Here is a 23,289-nt window from a genome sequence, read left to right as displayed (position 1 = left end):
TTGTTTACAATAACATTTTAAATTTCCAAGTACAAATGATTAAAAGTTGGCTTCTGAAGCCTGAAGACCCTCTGGAGCTCCTGTCTGTGCAGCGACAGTTCTGCATTCCTGGCACTAACAGACACACACAGGTGGACAGACACAATCAGACCTTGTCAAGCAAACTATTTTTCTGAGCCAGCCCACTGAAAGTGATGGAATTTCTATTTAAAGATGTCATAAACACTTTCCACATCTCCTCAAATACCACAGAATACAATTTATTATAATATGCTTGAGTCTGGAATACAAATACCTTTACCTAGTCATTTTTCTGGTATCTGAGTGTTTACCATACTGTATTATCCCACTTAAGTAAGAGCTAAAAATATCCATAATACATTGTTCTAAGACATTTTTTGGTTACATTTATGGGCTTTTTCTATTTTTTTTTTATACAAGCGTCACACTTTTTTTTTCTGGCCTCAACAGAGTCTGAAAATCTTTGTCTCTCAAAGCAATTAGATATTATATGCATGTGATTTACTGACCTTCCTCAGGACTGAGGACAAGTTCCAGCACAACAAACAAACGCATGACATATTTGTCAAAAAAGTGCCACATCTCCAGAATCCATAGCCAACTCTGCAGAATCAGATGGGTCCTCCTCCCACCTTCTTTCAATGCTCACTTATATAATAAACCTTCCAGTTAAACATATTTCAGTAGCAAAGGTTCTGAAAGGAAGTTAATATTAAAAATCCAAGTACAATTCCAACTGCTCAATGCTCCACAGACTCAAACCTCATCTTAACATTTTTCTACCATAACATCTCGAGTCTGTAATCTCTGTTTTGCTCCACCAAAATAGTTTCTGCTACAAAGCTGAGTATTTTTCTTCTCATGATTTTTAAGTGGTGCTGAGGCAAAGAGTCAATGGGTTCACATTATTCAGAGTACCTTTGTAGGTAGTTTCGTTGGTATTTAATCTGACTGGCTGCTAATACTATTTGACTTGGAAATATTTTACTGGTCCAGATTGTGCTGCACCCCAAGACCGAAGCTGTATGTAATGATGATGGACACAATTACATAAAGCTTATGCAAGAAAAAGCTGGAAGTAACAAACACAAACTATGCTCAAGGACCTTGTGAATGTTGGCTGCTCTGAATTAGTAAAATTTTAGACCATCAGTATTTTTCTTGTAGTGTAAACAGTAAACATACCAGAGGAACTCACATACCAATCATTATGACTTTGGAAAATAACAATTAAAACCAAAAAAGCTTCTAAAGTAAAATATACAAATATACCAATAAAACTTGATCTACTTTAAGCTAGAAAAACATAAAAAAGCTTTTAGGGATATTAAGGTAGTAAAAGAAGAATGAGCCATCAAGATACACCACACACTTGCAGAAAAGCAGTAAAGAATTTCAAAGCACATGTCACTACTTCTAACTGTTAATCAGGAAGATAAATGACATCAACAGTCAGACGTCCATCAAACATCAGGAAACATAGCAGAAAAATACAAACATGTTTCATGAGCTCTAAGATTAAACCACTGGCATCGGTCAGCTACTAAATTTGCATCCAAACTACAGTGAAGATTTTTCTATAAATGAAACATTACTGAATCTGATTTCCCTCCAACTATACGCTGGGGATGGACATTTAAAATGGATTTCTGCTATCAGAAGACATGGCAACTTGTAGAAGTGTTCCTGCTTAATCAAAAGTGATGGAAAAAAACCCACCTGGCACTAAAAAATTAATTAGCAGTTTTACTGAAAGTAAAACGCATTGAATGTCTTACTCTGCTGCACCACAAGCTAGGAGGTACTCTGAGGAAATCTACTGAAATGAATGTTGTGACAGCTAGCGTAACTTGATTCATTGTTTGCGAAGAAATCAGAGTACAAAGGCACAGAGAATGCAGCCATTTGTTAAGGAGATGCACACAAGGGTTTGCCTATCCATTCATAAGTTCTGTGTTTTCTTTGAGTTCATAGATCTTTGCATTTATGACAGAGAAGAAAATAAGTGACATACCCTAGTTTCGAGAACAAATAAAATACTCCTGCATTTGTTTCCTTGGCCTTCATAACAAAAATTCAATTGCTCCATCTCCAGTTACTAGAAATTGTACATTAAAATATTTCAATTCTTGCAGCCTCTAAGAAATCCATCCAGCAGAATACACTCAAATCCTTCAACAAGTCTTGTCTTCGAAAGGCCAGCATCTGCTACCCTTCATCTCACAAGGAACACTCAGCTGTGAGGGTCTTCTTAGAACTTACAGGCAATCCTCTTGGTCAAGTCCAAGAACCAGATCTGCTAATTTTGAGAGTCTAAGACAGAAGCTTTCAACTGCTCAGCAATACCAAGGACACCAGAGCAGCGACTTCACCTGTAGTTGTGTCGACTGCAGACTGATCACTATTTGCCTCCAAAGCAGAAAAAAGTACAGGAAAACTTAAGGGAAAATGTTCTGAATGCCCCTTTCTCAAGTTTGATGTCTTTGCTCTGATACTGCATTCAGAAGTAGTGTCTGAAAAATGGCTCAACACGAAGTGTCAAAAAAACCCACCCCAAAACCCCAGGACAAGCAAACATAACACATCACATTAATATGACTGGAAAATATCAGAGAAAAACACCGTTTTCTAGAATTTTACAATCTTTTGCCGTGGATCTGGTTCAGTGTGAAATTCTGCCCTCAGTGAGGAATGTTCTTACGAAGATAAAACACAGCCAGAATTTCTGTTAGCATTGGGTAAGTTTCAATTGACCCAGTATAATTGATTAGTTAATTTATTTGCTCTATTCTTATTCTAGTACATTGACAAAGGTTTCAGACTTAGGCATACAAGTAATTTCATTCTCAATCGAGTAGTCCATTAAAGTCTATTATATTATTAGCACAATTATACACATTCATCTTCCAAGCACTTACCTCTATGGATAAATTTTACACTCAGACATTCTGATCCAGCCACATGTCTAATACATTAACTGTACCGGGAAAGTTTTCTCTCTGCACTCAACTATCAAAACCCTTCTGTTATCATTATTATACCACTATACCTATTCTCGTATTAACACAGCTTATATTGGTTTGAATAGCATGACTTATATTAGTTTAAGTACATCAGTAGCACAGTTCAAACAGTGCTGCCGTACTGATAAAAAAGTCACAATCCCAATGCAAATTCCTAAGGTAGAGTTCAACTGATTCAGCAACTCAGCAGTGATGAAGGAATGTACATATTCCTCCCTGCCTTCCCTCGCAATCTTGCCACTCCTCTGTGATAGATGCAGTGCTCATCTGACTGTGTCACAAACCAGTTCAACTCCCTAACCCAGCAGAATATTATTCACTTTTTCTTGTTTTTTGGGGGGAGGAGTTACTTTTCTACCAGTTTATCAAACTGAATTAGGTCGCTGCACGGTTAGTGCCAGACTGGTCAAAGCGGGGACAGAGAAGCAGCAGCAGAGCATCATGCTTGCTCATCTTACACTGTGCAGCTTCGCCCAACTGCCAGAGATACAGCAACACAAAATAGATGCATCGCTGTGTGCACCAATGCTCTTAATTTCAAGCACATATCTAACTTTAAAGATGTTAATAAGACTGCAGCCCCATCTGGGCACACTAAAGTAAATGAGACTAATCACATTAACGACTTTTATCCACAGTTGTGTTTGATACAACAGACTTTCTCAACAGAAAACATCTGCTGGTAAAGGGATACAGGGAGATGCAGAAAGTTCATCATACCTGAGGCAACAAAACCTTTAGAGCAGAAGAACTGGCAGTTCCAAGATTGGACTCTTATCCATTTAATGGATGCTTTTACTATGGTGGCACAAATTGCTGATCAAGTTATTTCAAAACATGAAAGACACCATCCAGATTGGGACTGTAAGATCTGTAAAGTCTTCCCAGCGTTACAGTGGCAAACTTCAGTCACACACGAAAGCTTAGTAAAACAAAAAGTCCATGCCAACAAAATGTTTTGTAGTTTTAAAATCATGTTTGTTCGGTTATCACCACATCTAGCCGAGGGAGCCTACCAGAAGATCTACACCAATCAGCAATATCATTTCCACAGTACCCTGGCTCCTTGTAGAAATGTGTCATTACTACATAAATTAAGTTGCTGTATTTAGTGGACGCAGCATACCTTTGTTCAAGGTAGCGTCACTCACAGAAACCGAAGCCTTCAACAGTTTACAGTGTTTGTGTGGCCACACCCTCAGTCGCATTTAATTATCTAAAGCATTACCTAATGAAACTGTTGTAGCAACCAGAACTATATGGAAGAGTGAGCAGTTCACAGCCTGTCCGTACCCACAGTCTGACAGAACAATTTGAGCTCACATGTGACACAACCAGCGCCTGAGCGCCTGCAGCTCCACACGCATTTGTCCCATGCTTTCGGTCTTTGTAGACTCTTGAATGAGTTTTCAAGCCTGCACACCCTGGATCCCTGTGAATTAGTTTAAGGTGACGAAAACAAAGAACTGACAGATCAAGCTGTAAATTTTAAAGCAGAAGATACCGGAGCGCTCATCCGCACATTTAAACTGTTTGCCATATAGACCTCTACATGCACGTATGCACACGATGTGCCAGGAGACACTTGGTTGCTGAGATACAGCTTATACGCAAAGACAGAAAGAGAAACTATTCCAGAAAACCTACATCAACAGCAGGCATTATATCACATACAACTGCATCCACAGAAAAAAACAGCCACAGTCACACTGGTATAAAAACCTTTATGTCAATGAATGGCACCAATGAAGGCAGAAAACGCTCGGGGCTGATGTTATGCCGGGATGTGAGAAGCACTTTCAGCAGTGAGACACCCAGCAACCCCGGTGCAGTTCCCCCAGCCCGGGCCAGAACGGCACCGACACCGGCACAACGTACCTTTAAAAGCCCCGTCGCAGGCTGAGCCGGCAGCACGGGCCGGGGACACCGCAGCCTGACGGAAAACACCCGGTTTCGGCTGTTTTCCCATACAAGGCGATAAGCAACAGTGGAACCAGAGCTCCCCTGCCCTCTCCCTTCTTCCGCTACTCCCGATACAATAAGGAGCAGAAAACAAATTAAAACTAGAAGAAGAAAGAGGCGGAGACTTAACGGGTAAAGCACGGGTAAAGCAGAGGAGGTCGGAGTCCGGCGGCGGCAGCAGAGGCCGAGTCGAGTGACAGCCGGCAGCACTGCCCGGACAACAGAATCCCGCGACCGCCGAGTCCCCGGCAACGGCCGAACCCGGCCCCCGCCCCGGCCGCACTTCGTCCGGCCCCCGGCGGGAAGGCAGCCGCTAGCGGCGCCGAGCCGAGCGCGGCCTGGGGCGGCGGCACGGGCCGCTCCCGGCGCCTCCTCACCTGGTCGCGGCAGCGGCGATCGACACCCGCCGCCCCAGAGGCGGGTTCCGGCACATCCCGCAGGAGCGGAGAGAAAGGCGGCGGGAGCTGGCGGCGCCCCGAGCTCGGCTCCGCTGCCCGCGCAGTGCCCTCAGCGGCGCCAGCCCGCCGCCATTACCGGCCAACGACTGACACGGAGCGGCGGCGGCCGCGACAGCGGCGGCGCGGGGCAGGGCGGGAGCGAGGGGCCAAGTCTCGCGAGAAGCGGGCCGCCGCCGACCTTCCCAACATGGCGGCATCCCGCCGTTGCCCGCGCCTCACCCCCACCGGCGGCCATGTTGGGTGCGGCGCGGCCTCCCCGCCCCGCCCCGCCCTGCCCCACCGGGCCGCTGCCGAGCGCGTCAGCCCGCCCTACCTTGCAGAAGCAGAGGCCGCGCTCCAGGCCGGGCTGAGGTGAGGAGCGGAGGCCGGCGCCGCGCTGCAGGTGCACCCCGGGCGGCGGGAAGGGCTGAGGGCGGCGCCGGCCCAGCGCAGCTTTCATGGTGCCCGGGGAGCCCACGCAGGCCCCGGGCGAGGTGGCCGCCGGCGGCTCTCGGGCTCGGGGCTCGGGCGGCCGGGCCTCCTGTCAGCCCCCGGGCCGGGGAGGTTCTAGCCCTCGGGTCCCTCTGCACCCCAGACCATCACTCAAAACTAAACGTCGTTTTCCAGTATTTCCATCAAAGTTGTGTGTGGTTCGTTTTTCTTCTCTCCCCACGGTGGTGCAGGCTTGACTTGCCGGTTCTGTCCACATGCAAATGGTGTAAAAATAAAAAAGGACTGCAGCAGAGCGCTCGGTTTTGATGCGAGAACAGACCTTGGCAATGTTAATTAAGCTGCAGTGCCAGCGCTGATGCTGGCATTCCTGAACCGGCTCCAGCCGAAACTAGGGCACCATTTTTCAGTCATTTGTATTCATAGCTAAGTCATCTTTAGAAAAAAGTTTTGTTTTGTTTTTCAAAATGAAAGCAGCTCTGATTACAGCCTCCCAGTTGCCAAATTTAAATAGACATTTGCAAACTTCATAGGGATGACTGAGTGCCACCAGCTTAATTTCACTTTTAACAGTCATTATAAACCCAGAAGAGTTCGTTAGTATACTATCTCCTATTGCATAGATTCCACCCCAAAGATGCATTAAAACCACCCATGTTTCAAAAATAGGTTTAAGATGTTATCCAACTATAACAAAATTATTTCCACTGCAGAAGGAAAGTCATTAGAATAGGAAAAAAGAAATTCTTTCTATGGTTATTTTGGGAATGTCTCCTTCAGGGCTTGTCTACAATTCCATCAGTCTGGTTTTCAGTCATTAGTATGATTGTTTGACTACAGATGCCAGATTTCTTGGGGGAGCGTGGGGGCGGAGAGTTATCTACCCCAACCACTAAAATCACTAAAACTATTGGAGCTTTTGTTTCCCCTTCTTTTTTTCTTAACTAAAAAGGATTAAACTATTTTTACATATCCTCTCCTCTTGTGAATGGTCAGCATTTTGCACATAAATATTCTTATACAGGAACACCGTACGGAAACACCCTAAACACTGAGACCATTACAGCTGCAAAGCTTAAGCAATGCAGAACTTAATCATATCACAATTACAGGATACCCATTTAACCTTAATTTGTCTCTTTTACATACACAAGCTAATTACAGAGTGTATTTTCCAGTGTAAGCATACCTGCTTTGAAACCAGAGAGGAGCTTGAGATGTCAGTGGTTAAACCTTTGAAAATGGTTTTGTTTTGCCAGATGAGGGGAAAAAAATACATGAACACCAAAAGACGAGCACAGCTCCAGTGAGAAAAAGTGGTAAATAGTGCCTCATTCCCTCCTGAGCCCTCAGAGAGCAAACCTGCTCCTCCCAAGTGCAGGAGGAAGACTGTAAGTAATAATAACAATAATGACAAATTCAGTCAATGAAAACAGTATTACTACAGTGTATGGGAGCCCTGATTGCAGACTAGGGCAAATTAAATTATTACATTCCCTGTCATCACCTACTGTTTTCTTAAATCCACTGCTTAATATTGCTGGATTGGCAGGCTGTTTAAATTATTCAGCACTTTTGTAATATATTACCTCTTTAATTATGCTTTTAAACATAGTTGCTCTTTTCTGCTTGGAAGCAGTTAATCTAGTTTCATGCTCCTCCTTTTCATCTTCAGGCAAACAAGGCATCATATTAGGATTTTCTCAAACATGAAAATCATTTCAGTCAGTCAAATAAAATTAAAGGGCAAATACTGTTTCTGCTTCTATATAGCTTATATTTATTCTCTGTATCTGCAGTGGAACTTAATTGTAAACCTTTAGATTACTTTTTCAAATATTTCCTACCAAAGAGTGCAAAGCTCTGACAGGCAAACATCACATTAAAAGAGAAAGACATTCTTAAGGGAAATGCTATCACGTCATGAAATACTCTAAGGCTAGAAATAAATAAACCGTTTACCTGCAGGCAGCCACAGCTGAGAGAAGAGAAGAGAAGAGAAGGAACTGAACACACTCCAGTTTGATGAACTGCTCACTGAACCGCAGAGCAACAGAGAGAAGCGCAGCAAGCACGTTCCCAGCACTGAAAGGGGTGGATGGAGGCAGATCATCAGTTAAAAGCAAAGAGCCACAATCTCATCTTACGCTAACTTGGTTATTGCAGCTTTAAGAGAGAGGTTTGGGAAGTTTTCCACTCCGTACTACTCTTGCACACCCCTTCTAAAATTAGACAGGGGCAGCTGGCTATTGCAGCCAAAGATCAGCTCGAGCTCCCCCAGACTCCCTCCGTCCTTTCCTTGACCGACGTGGCTCCCAAGAGCCCAGAGGAATTTGGGGAAGGGTGCGTCCACCTGTTGGACATGGAATGAGGTTGTCCAGGCATTCAGATATAAATCCAACTGTCAGGAGCTGACAATAAAACAGGACACAGGACAGCTGTGAGAACTACAGGAACAACCCCTCTGCCACCTATTCCGCACTCCTACAATTTTGCCGTTTGTTTTACAGCAGAAACAATGCATGAAAAATTGTTGGCCACATGATTTGAGCTTACGAAATAGAAGGGATCACTTCTGATTTGTTCTCATAATTTTCCAGCTGTGGTACCGGATCTTTGCACACAATCTGGCAAGTTGTTCATATATCATTACACGCCTCCAAAAATTTTTTTTTCTTAAATACAGCATGCCTGGGATTGTACTGCACAAGGTGCACATAGCTGCATGCTGTACACAAAATACTTTTATGCCTACCTTAACATGGAGCTCACTTTGCCTTTTGCACTCAATTTGAGCTGAATCAATTATAAAGTGTATGAAAACCATTTTTTTTGTTTTTACTTTGTGGAAAATGAGCAAATGCTTTAGTTGGAGTGAAAAATGGGGGAGGAGTGGAAATTAGTCCTTTTAACAAACCCGCTTAGCATGCTCAAAACTCCACCGCTCAGCGTAACATGACACAGAGCAGGGTGTGAGAGACAAGGTAACAACAGCTGGGGCTGCGTGTTGGTTTAGGTCCCTTTTCCAGCACACAGGGCTGAGGGCAATACAGGTATTGTCACCCTCTAGGTGCTCACAGGTGACAGCAGGAGCAGCAGAAGAGGGGCCACGCTCCACCCTGGGCTGGCTGCCTGCACAGGGGCTCTCTCCAGCTGCAGGTGTCTGTCTGCTCGCAGCCCAAAGAGTGGTTTAACTCTGTTTTCCAGTCCAACTTGCAGAGCGCTGGAAATTTTGGCTGTGCGTTGATTTGTAGCTTGTTCTGCTCCCCAGAGATGCCGTTCTGCACAAAGCTTTTTTACTGTAAGCCCACAGAACGAGAAATGTCCCCTCTTCAGTCTCAAGGCCAGACCTGGTGTGCTTGCTCTATATAAGCACATTTTTGCTGTCACAGACTATTTAATTTGCTGAGCTGCTGACAGTTAAGGACAGGTCAACCTCAGAAGGGAGATTTCCCTAGAAGAAGCCAAAGTATTTTACAATTTGCAAGAAACATCAAATGGCTATGCTTGCTGCCGGCAATGAAGTAATTATACAAGGAGGATAGTAATCAGCTGCCCGTGAGCAACACAGACAGACATTACTCTTCACCTCTGGCTGAGGAGGAGTTACTTAATGAGATCTGCATTAATTACCTGTGAATATTTAATGAGAGCCTTTTAAGGACCAAGCCACAAACAGCTACAAAAAGGACCTACAACTTCAAGAGCAAAATGGCCTTCTAATCCTGAGCCTTCCCACTCCTCCAGAAGGAGCTACTTTGTGTGTATAGCATCTTGCTTTTGATTTATTTTTCCAGACTAAACAGCACACCATGGATATGAAAATACACCTAATTTTCCCTACAGTTTAACAAAAAACCTCAAGTCATCCTCTTTTGTCTGCCAGAAAATTAAGTAGAACATTAAGTCTTTATGTTCGGGCACCTTCCTATTTTGTTTTAAAACAGGGGAACATCGCTCTTTAATACCCCATAATCTTGGGGGAAGCAGTTTTAGGAGAGCTTGCCTTCATGTCATAAATTAGTCTCTTTTTTGTGTGTGTGGCTACCAGTTCTCCTAAGTATATACTTTTTTCCTAAGCTATATTTTAGTAAGATTGTCCCTCCAGTCAGTTCGTGGTGCACCAGTTTGCAATAGCAAAGGTACAGGAACATGCAGCTAGGAGTGGAACAAGAATGAAGTCATCCCTTTGGTCAGCTGCTGACTCTTGTATCGCACTAATGAAACAAGTGAACCATATCTTATAATTAGTTCCAGCTGAGGAACAGTACAAGAACACCAAGTAAAAGACAATTCACAGCTATTACAATTTCCTGAATTGTGCCCCATTAGAGAAAAACCCTGATATTATCAAATACATGCATCTAGATCCCATTATCTATCATGTACCTCAAGTTTCTTCAAAGTTCTTAATTTTGCAAAAGGTTGTATTTTAAGTGTCTTTATTTGGTCAAAGGTAAAAGAAGCAATCTTGTATGTATAAAAAAAAACCTAACCCCTTAAAATTCAATCAGCAAATAATAAAACAGCTTATAACACAAACATATTTAATGATTACTAAAATAGTTTATGTAATATACAGATATGCTATCAGGACACACTCAGAAATAAATCACAGTTGTTTTTGTAAAGAAAAAAATTTGTCCAGTTAAATGTCTAAAATGTAAATGCCATATTTTCCTTCCTGAGCTATTCTTAAACATCCAGAACAGCAGCACTTCTATGTCTTTTATTTTAATGGTAAGCAATATAAACAGTAAAAGCACTATCCATTGCTGGCTCTCAGTGGTTAAAACAAATCCACCTCTGATTTAAGAGACCACAGCTCTGTGTCCCTCCAACTGTGTTCTTTTATATACTTAGGGTTATTTTGGTCTATTCCACACAACACCCCAAACCTTTGTTTGCACAAAGAAGCCAAAAGGTCCAGCACCTGAAAAGGTTTTCCTGGTTAAGAAGGACTTTTTGCAACAGGACAGCTCAAGAGGCTTGTGAATAAAGGATGGGTCCAAGAGCCGCTAATCTCTCAGCTGTTACAAGAAAACATCCTATTAATTTGAGAGCAGTCTTCACACGTTCCTTTGTATTCAATAAAACCAAATGCACACAGACCAGTAGTTCAAGAGCATACGCTAACAGCAATGACATCGAAGTGCTTCAATTTTCTTTATTTTTTTTTTTTTTTTTTTTTTTACACAAAATAGAAATAGGTACAGGTTTTTAGTCTGGTGCGAGGGATTTTCAGCACGACGCATGCTAAAAAAAAATGTATTTTAAAAGCATGCATTGTAAACCTGTTCTTCACTAGAAGCTTATACAGCAAGCAGCAGGTTATACACAGATACGCAAGGAAAGGTTATTTTTCTAGGATAACAAGTTCCACAAATAAATAAATTCTCTTGATGCAAAAATAGTTATCTTATTAAAATGAGAAAGAACCTACATCTTCCTAAGCTTTTGTTTGGAAAGGAGATGTAAGAGGTCTTTAGTACATACACATTGCTGACATTTTATCATTTCCCCCAAAATTTTAAGACTTGCAGAACTTTGACAAAGAGCAGAGAGTTCCTGGAAGCAGCGAGGCAAAGAGGTGCTGAGAGATTACTTACCTGACATCAGTACTACCAACGTCAAGCAATCCTTCATACCTCAGCTATTGCCACTCTGCAGAACTGTTTGGGGCAGGCTCATTTAAGGAAGAAACAATTGCTGAAAGGTTCTCTGCAAATTACAAATCTTTTGAGCAATTTTGCCATTTCTAGAAGTCAGAGAGAGCTGACACCTATGTTATGATCAGACAGGTCAAGAAAAAGTTTGTGCTTAAGACTCACACATCACCTTACCATCATTTGCAGTTTATGTTCTTTCTCATGTTAGAAGAAAAGTAAGTAATTGTGACAGATGTAGGTGATGGTTTTGCACCCTGTTACCTTGTCAAACACAATACCAGCTTTATGCACCACCAGAAAAGGATCCTCATAGAAAAGCCAATAATGCACCAAGGCAGCTCTAGGAGCAGATGAGTGGTTCTGCACTTAGTTTCAGCTCCAGGATGACAAGCCTGAATAAGTCACTGAACACAACTTACCAACACCTAGCAAGTTCCTTGCTTACATTCTGCCGCTGACTTAGAGAAGTCCTGGTTACTTTAGCAGAAACAACCCTGCCAGCTGGTAGATTTATTTTGCACAGAAAGGACTGCTTGCTGCCTGAGCTCAGCTGCCACAGGACATCTCCCCTGTTCAGCCATCACTACACACATTTGCTGTCTTGTTCCTTTCCCCAGTCCTCTCCAATTACTTTTATCTGCATCCCTCCACAGGGAGGCCTTTTTCAGGCCAAACAGGCAACACAAGATGAGAAATACGGCTCCACAGTCCACTCAGCTTATCTGTGTCCATACTATTGTAAGAACTAGGAACATCTGAACTGGTGAACTTCTCCCAGAGGAAATCTCGGACTTTCTCCTCAACTTCTTGCAAGGTGAGGCTCTTTCTCAGCGACTGCTCATCCAGGAGAACTGTCAACAGCAGAGCCACATCCTTAAATGCTGCATTTTCATGGTCACAGTACTTGTAAAAGATTAAGGTGGAGCCTGCGGGCAGTAACTCGAACCGATGCACCACTGCTACCTTCTTGCCTTCTCTGAACCCAGAGCTGAGCTCATTGTCTACCTCCAGCTTGACAATGTCACTGTCTAATATGGCTTTGTCTGCCCCATTGATTTTGATTGTAGTAGCATTCTGGGAAAAGGCAAAAGCATCGGCAATCTCATAACTTAGGCATCTCAGTGCTTTCTCAGCTTCTTGGCCAGCGGTGAACAGTAAGATGGCTGGCTCCAAATGCAGATGGGAAGAATTAAGGTGTTTCTCAAGGAACACGTGGGTTCTTTTCCACAGGTTAGGGTCCTGACTTTGGTAAGTATTTTTTAGTTTCTTCATCTGGGCCCGAAACGCCTGTAGAATTTGAGTATCTCTACTTGACAAAGTTACATCCAGAAGACTTGGTATTCCACTCCACAGGACATAAAGCAACGGGACACTAATCAACAGAACCAGTAACAAAGTCCAGCTCTTGTGAAATCCACTCTGTGATTCACCATCATCTGTAGAAAGGAGGAGTAAACAAGAAGAAAATGTTTTAAAAGGAATCAGAAGTCAACAAGTGAGAAGAAAATAAGAGGAAACGGTAGAATTCAATGAACTCATCCCAATCTCAAGCTACTGGTACATAGTTGGAGAGCATAAAGAAAATGTTCTAGTTAAACAAAAAGACTACACACACACACACAAAGAACCAATACACAAAACACAAACTTTTAACTTCTTCAGGAATTTAGTGAAGTGACAGCATTAAAAAGGGACTTTTTAGGCATTTCCAGATTGACTAAGAATTTGGACATTCTTCTGAAAGTTTAGCAATACTCCACTCTATTGAATCACATCCAAACTAAGAGCTTAAAATGGTTCTAGAAAAGGTTAAGCTTATTCCTACGTTTAGGCTCTGCAGAAAAAGCCCTATAGAAAACCTGGCATCACCAGGATGGTTTCTGTGGTGTTATTTCTCCTCCTTATCCCCATAACGATAAAAATAGTTTCTGCAGCATTATAGCTGCATCTCAAACATTATCAGAAAACATTTGTGGTCTTTGGATCAGTCAGCTTCCCAAAAAGTACACACAGCAAACACTGCACAGGAAGCACATAGAGTATCAGATACTCTGATTTGGTTTTGTATTTGAACTGTCAAATTAGCACTTATTTGACCAATTGCAAGCATAAGGCTCAATTCCGTTCCCAGTAAAATCAGTGACAAAAATATACGAACCTCCCTGGAAACAGGAGAGAACTATATACCGCATGCTACCTTTTTATACCGTTTTATCAGGACAGCAACACAAAAACTGTTAAATAAGAACACCGCTAGGCCTGCCTCAATTTTAATCTTGCAACAAATCTTTGTAAACATGAAAGATGGAAGACCTTAGATTCAGATGGAAATGTTACCTATTATACAATACTCTTCCTTCCTTAGTGCTGAAAACACATGCCCTAGCAAGCAAGTCAGCTGTTCCGACAAGGACCCTCAGTTTAACACCAGCTACCAGGAAATCTAATACTTGGACAGGCATAGAAATGGTTAAATGTACCACAAGCATGAAACAGAAGTGAAAGCAGAAGTCTTACTTTTGGCCAAAGGCTGTGACTTCTTCCCTGTGCTGGGCTGGTCTCGAAATTTTCTTCTGCCTATTAAGAGATTAAGAAAGGAACATGAGTAAAACACTAAGACAACAATTATAACCCATCTTCCAGCGGGGAATTTACCAGGGAGCTTAAAATCACGAAACTGCAGTATTTTCATTGAAAAGCTGTTCTTAGGTTTGCTTTGACATACAAAATTCTACGAGGCTTACAGGAAGGTTAACAAAGCAGGAGGAAAGGGGATGCAGTGACCTCATCCTGGGTAGGGCACTACCAAGTTTGGGGCTTTCTGTTCTTTTCTGCATCATTCGCCTTCCTGTGCTCAGGCAAAGACCATCTTGAACAAGGAAAATGACGCATTAGCCTGAAAAGTGCCATTCAGCTTTCAGACCAACTTTCCATCTACACTTTTTGCCAAATGTCAGTTCTTCAGCCATCTTGACAACCTTGCATAAAAATCACAGGTCCCCAACCTATCACAAATCATCCGCAAAGATTTTTCACTCTTGCAAAGTTAAGCAAATAGAAATGGAGGCATTTCAAGTACAAGATGACAAAACAGCAGAGATCTAACACCCCGTTATTTTGTGCAGAAGGATCCCGTGTGCCAATTAAGTTTCCTGATTTTGGTCATGAATTTAAGGGATAGAAAAAAGGAGGCTAAATTAACACACATATTAGAAAAATAACACAATGCAAGATATAAGTATCAAAAGCAAAGCAATATGTTAAAGCCATAGTTTCATGTCCCCTCTCCATCTAGCCTGGGTCAGAGGCTTGCTTCATCACCAGTCAGTTTCTTGAGATGAATTGTGCTTTTAAAGCAAAATGCAAGCTTTTTACTTCAAAATATACTTTTGGTCTATTTATTTAAATGGACTCAGACAGCAATTACAAGATACATTATCCATAAAAGAGCATTATGAACAACTTTCCCAAGAGACCAGTGTGAATATATACAATGCAATTACTGGTCAGCATATTTTCTGTATTTAGTCAGTTAATTAAAAAGACACAAGACTTTCTGGCTCCTTGTGAACTACAGCAACTGGTTCAAAGCTGAAGGGACTTTAATAATACATAACCAAATCAGGATACTGTCAATGCCGCTATTGAGAACAAATTGAACAAGCACACCCTGCAGTAGTTATTTCAAGAACACTAAAATAAATTCTATAACCTTGTTTCTATATGAATGTAATCGCAGAAGGTGCTAAAAGCAGCCCTGGTTTAAGCCAGAGCTTAACTGGCTTAATGGACTACTCCATTCTGTAATTTCAACCCCCCGCCTCCATAGGGCACAGACACGGAGCTTCTAACTGCCTAAGCTTATATAAGTCTTCTAATAGTTAACAGACCAAAATCACCTAAATTCTGTAATATTTTACAATGTAGCCCTGTTTGCAGAGCTTAGGTTTCATACTTATGAGACAGCTGTGATTCATACCCTAAAGGAAAAATAAAACAACAAAACACACAGTCTGAAACCAGATCCTATCCTACCTAAGAATCTTGTCTTATTTGCAACACAATTTGCATGAAGGCCAAGCAAATTATTTGTCATTCCTAATTCAAAAGGCATAACTTCCGCAGACACCTTCAAGCTTTCAGAGTTTCAAGTGATTTTCCAAAGTTCTCTGCCCAACACACAACTGGTCACTCCTGCAGCACCTATTACCTCTGGCACTGGAAAGAAGAAATACAAGTCAAACCAGAATTCCCTGCATCAATTCATCTTTGAAAAACATTTTGCAGATGTGCAGCTACCACAAGACGAGCTTCTCTTCTGGAAGGCACTGTGGTGCCACCAAACCTCAAACAACACCCCATGTTCTCCAGACCGAATTCTGACTTACAAGACTTTGCTAATTTGTATGTGTTCAGAATAGAAACAAGCACCAAGACATTAAGAACAGAAAGCTACTAAGAATTAAGAACTTTTTTCCCCCCTCTCCTTTCAAGTACTCTTCCTAGAGAAAAATAAAATCCAAAACAAATCCACAAAAGCAACCAATGATGAAAATCTGAAGCACAAGGAATTGGTCAGTAGATTAACAGACTGGAGTTTTCCAGCAAAGAAAATTCTGCTTCTCTCCAGGAATATAAGACAACTAATTCAGTCATTGCAGACCACCGTTACCCAGGGAAACGCTAGAAGGGAAGGTGATGTGTACACACTAATCTAACATTCACTACTACCAAAAGGTGAAGGTTTTGTTCCGTTGCTCAGCTCACCAACGCAACACCACCAGTACATGCTCTGCACTTATTGATTGTCCCATGAGTCAATTCCATTTCCTAACCCAGACAAAACTTTTTAAAAGCGGGTAATTTTCTGTGGTCAGCAAGTTGAATAACCTCATAGAATGGGCTCTTGCCCTGGAACGTGCTGCCTTCTCCAGCTGCCATCTGGATGTCCCTCCTGGGTCCCTTTCCACTTTCCCAAAGTGTCCCACAGCAGAAAAAAAAACATAAGCAAAGCAAAAGAATTCTGTACTTTTCACTTAATTCCAGGGAAAGACTAGGTATCTATTGTTCAACCTACTCTGTAATGTAGTTGACTGATGCTCTTGATTCTTCTCAAGAAAGTCGGCCTTTCTTTCTGAAACCGAAGCACAAATGAACAAACTTGGTTATCACATCAGAGGTCAGAATAAGACAGTCAAGCCATACATGCTTTTAGCTCTTCCTATGAAATCTTCAAAGGTAAAGGTTTTTAGGGAAGGAGTATGTGCTGTAGTGCCAAACCACGCCTGGGCCATACCACAGCCTCTCAGACCCCTCTCTGTAGATGGAGAAAGCTTATCTAATCGAAAGGACTTAATTTGGCCCTTCAGCCTGCTCTTCCCGATGTGACACAAAATTATCCTTCCTGTTTTTTCTTTTAAAAAGTAACAACACAATGATAAAATGGAAAGGACGGGGAATCAGCAGCATTAATTGATTGCTAAGGGATGGTACCAGACTCTTCATTTGTGAAACAAAAACTATTCAGCAGAAAGGAAAAATAAAAACAACCAGTGTAAAGCTACCACCATAACAATACAGCTATTGGACTGAGGGGACTCCAGCACACATGGGCATGTTCTTGGCTGCCTGAGCAGAATCCTGCCTGTGCTGGTGGAGAACAGCTGGCTGACACAGGCGTCTTCTTGTGCACATCCCAGCTACCTCCCTTGTGCCCCTGTTTTCTTGGTCCGTGCTCACAACTGCTGTCAGTGCTCTCCCATTAACACTGTGATTAGAATTGCTACTAACCAAATGAATGCAAGCCCCTGCCTCACTCTCTGACTAGTTACCAGCTCTCCTAAAAACCTCCCTCATATAGTGTATCCATTTGGATGTATTCAAACCACCTGTAGTAACGTAACTACCTTCCGCTGGGCTAAAAAGTATCCCCTATTTTCCTCCTCACCGTATTTCCCTTTTGGAACCCACATAGTCTCAGCAGTGAACAGAAAAAATGCTCCCTCACTTTAAAGTCACTTGGTATAGCCAGCTTCCCCCTGCTAAAGTCAAAAGTAACTCAGCTTTTTAGAAAAAGAATAAGTTTGTTTTGCCTGAAGCAATTAAAGATCCATCTTATAACAGTTTCTGAAGCAGGTATATTACTCATCTTTTTGTTTTGCTTTTCAAAAAACAGCTATGTATTTATCAAAATCTAAAACTGTGCTTTTTGAACTTTATGGTTTTACGTCCAAGCAGATGACTACAATCAGGTTTAATCTGACTCAAGTGCAGGAGCACACACTGAAACTTAAACTCATTCATCCATTCAGATTTCAACTCAAGGACTCCCCCTTTTGTAACAGAACTGAAAAAAAAGTCATTATAGCCCATTTAAACAATCATTTGTTACATCATGGAAAAGGTACTGATAAAATTAGCGTTCTTACCTTTTAATGGCGTATAAAGGTTTGGTTGATGCCTTGCTGGTTCCTCAGGTTCGTTACTGTCATAAGCATTTGCTTTTTCCTTTATTGTGTTCTCTTGAAGAAAGGAAATTGAAGAACTGCCTGTCAGGAGCCAAAGAAGAAAAAACCCCAAAAGTTGTTAAAAGTGAACTATCAGCTGTTCTCATAACATCACAAACCTGAAGGACCCAAGACAGTTTCAGAACATACATGACCTAAAACAGTGACTTTCAAGTTGTGATCTTGCAAGTTACTTCTTTAAAATGTAACCAAAAGCAACTAAGATTTGAAAAGCTTATGGTAAATTTGAGTTCACTGCAAATCTATCCACACCCCCACATGCTTTTTTCCCCCCCCCCAATTTTTAGGAGTCCTTGGCTTAAGAAGACTTGAAAAAAAAGCAGATATCAAGACACCAAATGCTAAAAGCCAAGATATGCCTTACACTAAAGGGATTCAGTGTAAACTAGTAAATACACAAGAGAATTTTTCCCATAGCTTTGGGCCAAACTTACAAACAATAATTTTGCTGTCTTCCATAGCATTAGGCAGAAAGGAAAAGAGAGAGAAACAAATATAGAACATAAGTCCCCTCCTTATGTAACCTAAACCATCCATTAGTTGGGTCTCTTTGGCTCATTAACCACAGAGGCAACCAAGGGCACCCATGCTCCTCACTTAATGCCCTCAGGTAGTCAAGAAGAATCTAAACCAACACCTGTAGATTGTTTGCCTAATTACACAGCCATTCAGATGCCCAAACCCAACTCCATTAGTGTAACTAACTAGAAAGGATAAAGCCCTGCAAGATGACAGGAGTCACAGAGCAAAGGTCAGGGCTGAAAAGCCAATCAAAAGCAGAACATCAGGAGTAGAGGCTTGAAAGGATAAAGTGCAACCACATGGTTGTCTGGATTCAAGGAGGGGACAAAAAAAAGTTCAGGTATGAAATTAAAGCAGTAGGACAGCTGTGGAACACAGACCACGGCACAGCGATCAAGCTGAAGGGGACGAGCAGAGGAAACAGCAACGGGAAGAACACAATTAGTAAAACTTTTTCTCTGTAACATTCACACTGGGTCCTTTTATTATTTTAACAGCACTGGGTTCTCCCAGGGTTTAATGTATTTCTATAGTTCTTTTACTATATGTGTGAGGGCAACACACAGCTTGCCACCTAGTGTTTATTTAATTTTACTTCAAGAAAAGGAAACAGCCTTTTTCTAATATGTTCTGGTAGCTTTAGCATGCCAGTCTATGTGAAGCTTACAAAGGAGGAAACAAACCAACACAACCCAAAACACAAAAGAGAGAAAACTGTATTTTTAAAACTAAGATATTAAGTCACAGATACAACAGTAAAGTATTTGCACATAATGGGTAGGATACTGTATTTTCAAAACCATCTTAAAAAGCTGTTAAATGACTGACTTCCCACCAAGCTAAGACTGAAGATGCTCACCACCGTACTAGATCTTCAGGAATGCCACACAACATACCCACAATATCTCACTATGTACCGAGGTTTTGCAAGGAAAACCTCACTAGCAGTGGTGGCTCATAATCACAAGACCAGAAACATCTATGAATCTAGAAACTTGTGCAGTCTATAGACTATTAATCTATGGACTCATGCAGTCCATACTTTTTAATTCCTCTCTCCTCCTTTTCATCAATCAGTACTCTGTGTCTCTCAAAGTATTGTTAAAAGGGAAAGATGTAAAAATACACCACTTCATTTCTCACATGTGAATCGAGGCCTTCTGTAACAGCGGGTATTGCCAACAAGAAGAGCATTAGTGCAAGCAGACACCACATGTGGTATCCCTGGCAGAAAAAGGTAAACTCTCCTTTTAATATCTAAGTCCAGTCCAGACATGCCTGTCCTTCCCTTTCAAGGTCTTAAGCCTCTTATCCAAAGGATCATTCCTACCTCCCAGGCAGCTAGTGAGGATTTCCCAATTCACCTCAAATCTGCCACCTGCGGCACAGTCACCTGACAAGAGAGAGTGATCTTCCTGTCCCCATGTCATATGGCAGTTTAATCAAAGAGATCAGAAATCTGCGAGTTCATAAGCTACAGAGTTACAAACCAAAATATAAAGCCACTCCCTGCTTTAACATAGCAGAACATTTTCTTTTGTCTGGTACCTATCTATCCCTCTTGGTTCAATCTTTTTTAAGGACAGAGATAAGGCTGTGACTTGTTTGCTGCAATGTTCCACAGCAGCTACACACAGCGCAAACTCGAGTGCCAAAACTACCTCGTACCTGCCTTTAACTTAACAAGTACACTGTACTTGCATATTTTAAAACAACTTCAACAGAGACTGCTTTAGTTCATTCATCTAGATGTTTGATTTGAGGCAGGGTTTGTAGGCTCAGAAAGGCTTTTTAGCTCTAGAAGCCAATTCCCTAATCTATATTTAAAATCTCTAAGCAGAAGCCAGAAACCAGTTTCTCAAGTTGTGGTTTTGCTTCCATTTTGCTCAGGGAAGCAGGACAATTATGTCCTTGTAAAAAACCGCTCTGCTTGTCCCGCTGTCTCACAGACCCAGCGTTAGCCCTGGTCTGCCCTAAACTCTGCAGAAAAAAAATCCAACATAGCTACAGGTAGGAGGTCTGCGAGGGGGAAAATACTCCTTCACTCCTGTATAAAGCACTAGGGTCTCTTAACATCATATTTTTATGCCAGTTGTGACTATAATCAAATACCACTGTTAAGAGCTCAGGGAGGTGGCAGGAGGACACCTCTTCCCCCAACCTCATTTTTAGAGACTTCTGCAGTAACAAAATAAACACTCAGCTCTGCCTCCTAAAGCAGCCAAACCACATTTAAAATTCTAAGTATGTTAGTACCCTGTTAGCCATCATTTGGGAGTAACAGCTTCCCACAGCTTTGCTCACAGATAAACCTTTGTACTTTCCCAAGGAAATATTCATGACCTCTCTATTCTTCCTTCCAGATTTTATTGTTTTCCCCACACCTCTTGGAAATTCTGCTTCTGAAGCATAATATTGTCAGCCTTCTTTATGAGCAGTGCCACATAATTAGGGCCATGCACTGCAGCTGTAATGAGAACTTGGTGACAGCCCTCTTGCAAGAGCAGATGGGAACGGAGAATAGTCTTAGGCTAGTCCAGCTCATCCAAGATTGCCACATACCGATAATGTATACAGTCCAACTCAAAATAGACCAACGGACTAAAAGGGAAGGAAATAGAGACAATTTGCTAGCAGTTTTCTGGTGGAACGACAGGCTAAAGCCTCATGACATCCCTGGTGCTTCAGAGAAAGGACAAGTGAGCCCCAAGCATGCACTCTATCGCAAGCAATGCTGCTCTCTGTAGAGAGTCTTACAGTGATCTATTTTTGCAGCTCAAAATACTTGATTTAAATTCAGCCCTTTAAAAACCAAGTAGTGTTAGTAAAATCTGTTATTCCCCACTTTAATGCCCTAACAAAATACTATTCCAATTGATGCACGAAGTAAAACAGTCACTAAAGGATTCAGTGTGCTCTATATGCACCAATCCTTTTGGAAGGCAGAGACACACTCCCTATCTCTCACATATGGAATAGAAACCCTGGCAGGATTTCCTCACCTGCACATCAGAACCATGGTAAAACCTGAAAAAAGAGCTAAACCCAAATAAACTCCATTTCCTCAGGTTTTGCACATTTCAGCACCTTTGCAAGCAGCGTGCACAGTAACCTCCCTCCAAGACAAAACCTACCTGGCGATCTGTGCGCTTTGATAGGGGGTCGAGTCAAGGAGTCTGGATTCCCGAAGTCATGCTCGTCACCTAAAATGAGAAACCAGTGGATGTTGCGGCGAGACCGGGCAGCTCCCCTCAAGCCCACCTACCGACAGCCATCGGGAGCACCGAACACCCTTTTCACACCCCCTGTGTTTCCAGCGGGGCTGTGCGGGAGGGCACCCGCCCCCCAGCCCCATCTCAACACGCCCCAGGCCGCCCCCTCCTCTCGCCCCGCAGGGAAGGCGCGACCGAGCCCGGCCGCCCGCCGCACTTCGCGCCGCCCCACCGCGCCCTCAACCACGGGATCCACCGCGGGGCGCTGTGCGCGCCCGCCCGCGCCGCTCACCCTCCAGCGCCTCTCCGGGCCCGGGTTCGGCCCCCGCCTCGGCCTCAGCCTCGGCCTCCGCCTCCTCCGCCTGCGCCGCCGCCAACCGGGAGCTCTTCCGCCTGCACTTCAGCTCGGTGCCGCCCGGCGGAGCCTGCCCGTCGCTGCCCCCCACCATCCCGTCCGCTGCCGCTCCGCTCCGCGCGGGGCCGAAGCTGCCGCGTTCCCGCGGCGGGGGCGTCTCCGCGAACCTCACTTCCCGCCGCCCGAGCCGCGGGGCGGACCCGGCTCCCGCCGCTTCCGCCGCGTCATCGCCCGCCGCTTCCGCTGCGTCATCGTCCGCCGCCTGCGCGTGGATGGGCGGCCGCGGCGTCACGTAGTACAGCGGGCGGCTCGCCATGGCCCCGCCGCCGCTCCCCGTGCGCCGTCGCTCAGGGAGCGGGACCGCCCGCCCGCAGGCGCCGCCGCCGAGCCGCCTCCCGCCGGGAAAAGGCCGCGGAAACGGCGGAGCGCGGCCGTCCCGCGGCCCAGCCCCAGCTGGGCTGCCCTCCAGTGACAAAAATGCGGGAGCGCCCGGCGCGCCGAGCCACCCCTGGGGCCTCCCCCAGCCCGGCGGGGCCCCGCGGGGGCGGCCCCTGACGGGAGGCCGAGCGCTCCGGGCGGGCCTGGGCCCCGGGCAGGGCGGGGGCGCCGGCCGGTTGCGCTGCCCCCAGCTGAGGGGCCGAAGCGCGGACGGGGCCGCCGGGGCGCGGGTGCCCCTCGGGGAGGTCCCGGGCGCGGCCTCCGTGACACAGCGGGATGGGCTGGGGCCCGGGGCGGGGTGAAACTTACACTGTGTGTGTATCTGGCGGCCCCCTGTTCTGACAGGCGACAGACATGGAACAGTTTGGGTTGGAAGGGACGTTCAAAGCTCATCCAGTGCCACCCCTGCCATGAGCAGGGACATCTTCACCAGCTCAGGTTGCTCAGAGCCCCGTCCAGCCTGGCCTGGGATGTCTCCAGGATGCATCCACCACCTCTGTAACCTGCTCTGTAACCGCTGCACAGGTGCTCACCAGGGGAGTGAACAGTTTAGGACCAGTTTGGAGACAAGTGGGTGAGCAAGCAGGTGCCCTGTTACAAATTCTTGAAGATTTCTACATATGAAAAAATACAGGATTCAGGAAGGTGGTGCTGACACCTGCAATAAACCTGA

The 23,289-nt window shown here is 43.8% G+C and overlaps 2 protein-coding genes and 1 long non-coding RNA gene across 17 annotated transcripts in view; 1 reads left to right on the top strand and 2 right to left on the bottom strand.

The window, feature by feature from the left end:
* CEP350 (centrosomal protein 350) overlaps positions 1-7,911 on the bottom strand; it is a 76,233-nt gene extending 68,322 nt beyond the window's left edge. For 12 of the 15 annotated variants that reach the window (XM_065071784.1, XM_065071797.1, XM_065071789.1 and 9 more), the window contains exon 1: positions 5,384-5,533. The gene's annotated coding sequence lies outside the window, so the exon portion shown is untranslated. Of the gene's footprint in view, positions 1-4,922; positions 4,946-5,383; positions 5,534-5,777; positions 5,808-7,855 lie in introns of those variants that run through there. The other 3 variants (XM_065071785.1, XM_065071786.1, XM_065071787.1) reach the window with 3 other exon arrangements.
* Positions 5,645-10,607, top strand: LOC110357815 (uncharacterized). The gene is made up of 3 exons (XR_010474229.1): positions 5,645-5,815; positions 7,153-7,284; positions 7,862-10,607. It is a non-coding gene; the product is annotated as an uncharacterized LOC110357815 (long non-coding RNA).
* A 447-nt stretch (positions 10,608-11,054) lies between these two features.
* Positions 11,055-22,853, bottom strand: LOC102096415 (torsin-1A-interacting protein 1). The gene is made up of 6 exons (XM_065071803.1): positions 22,116-22,853; positions 21,746-21,814; positions 17,991-18,110; positions 16,640-16,696; positions 14,080-14,139; positions 11,055-12,998 (listed from the first exon to the last, which is right to left on the bottom strand). The coding sequence occupies exons 1-6, from the start codon at positions 22,492-22,494 to the stop codon at positions 12,196-12,198; spliced, it is 1,488 nt and encodes a 495-aa protein (XP_064927875.1). The 5' UTR covers positions 22,495-22,853; the 3' UTR covers positions 11,055-12,195.
* Between the last annotated feature and the right edge of the window lie 436 nt (positions 22,854-23,289).

This window comes from Columba livia, chromosome 8 (assembly GCF_036013475.1).
Source record: "Columba livia isolate bColLiv1 breed racing homer chromosome 8, bColLiv1.pat.W.v2, whole genome shotgun sequence".
Classification (NCBI taxonomy): domain Eukaryota; kingdom Metazoa; phylum Chordata; class Aves; order Columbiformes; family Columbidae; genus Columba; species Columba livia.
Note: the sequence above shows the minus strand (reverse complement) of the source record. Positions and strands in the feature narration are given on the sequence as shown.

What these genes read in the sequence shown, in the direction of transcription:
- LOC102096415 (XM_065071803.1), bottom strand. Translation starts at nt 22,494, where the DNA reads ATGGCGAGCCGCCCGCTGTACTACGTGACGCCGCGGCCGCCCATCCAC. An exon ending in GCCCGGAGAGGCGCTGGAGG is followed by an intron (nt 21,815 to 22,115) that starts GTGAGCGGCGCG and finishes TTCTCATTTTAG; the next exon opens with GTGACGAGCATGACTTCGGG. An exon ending in CCTTTATACGCCATTAAAAG is followed by an intron (nt 16,697 to 17,990) that starts GTAAGAACGCTA and finishes CTTCGGTTTCAG; the next exon opens with AAAGAAAGGCCGACTTTCTT.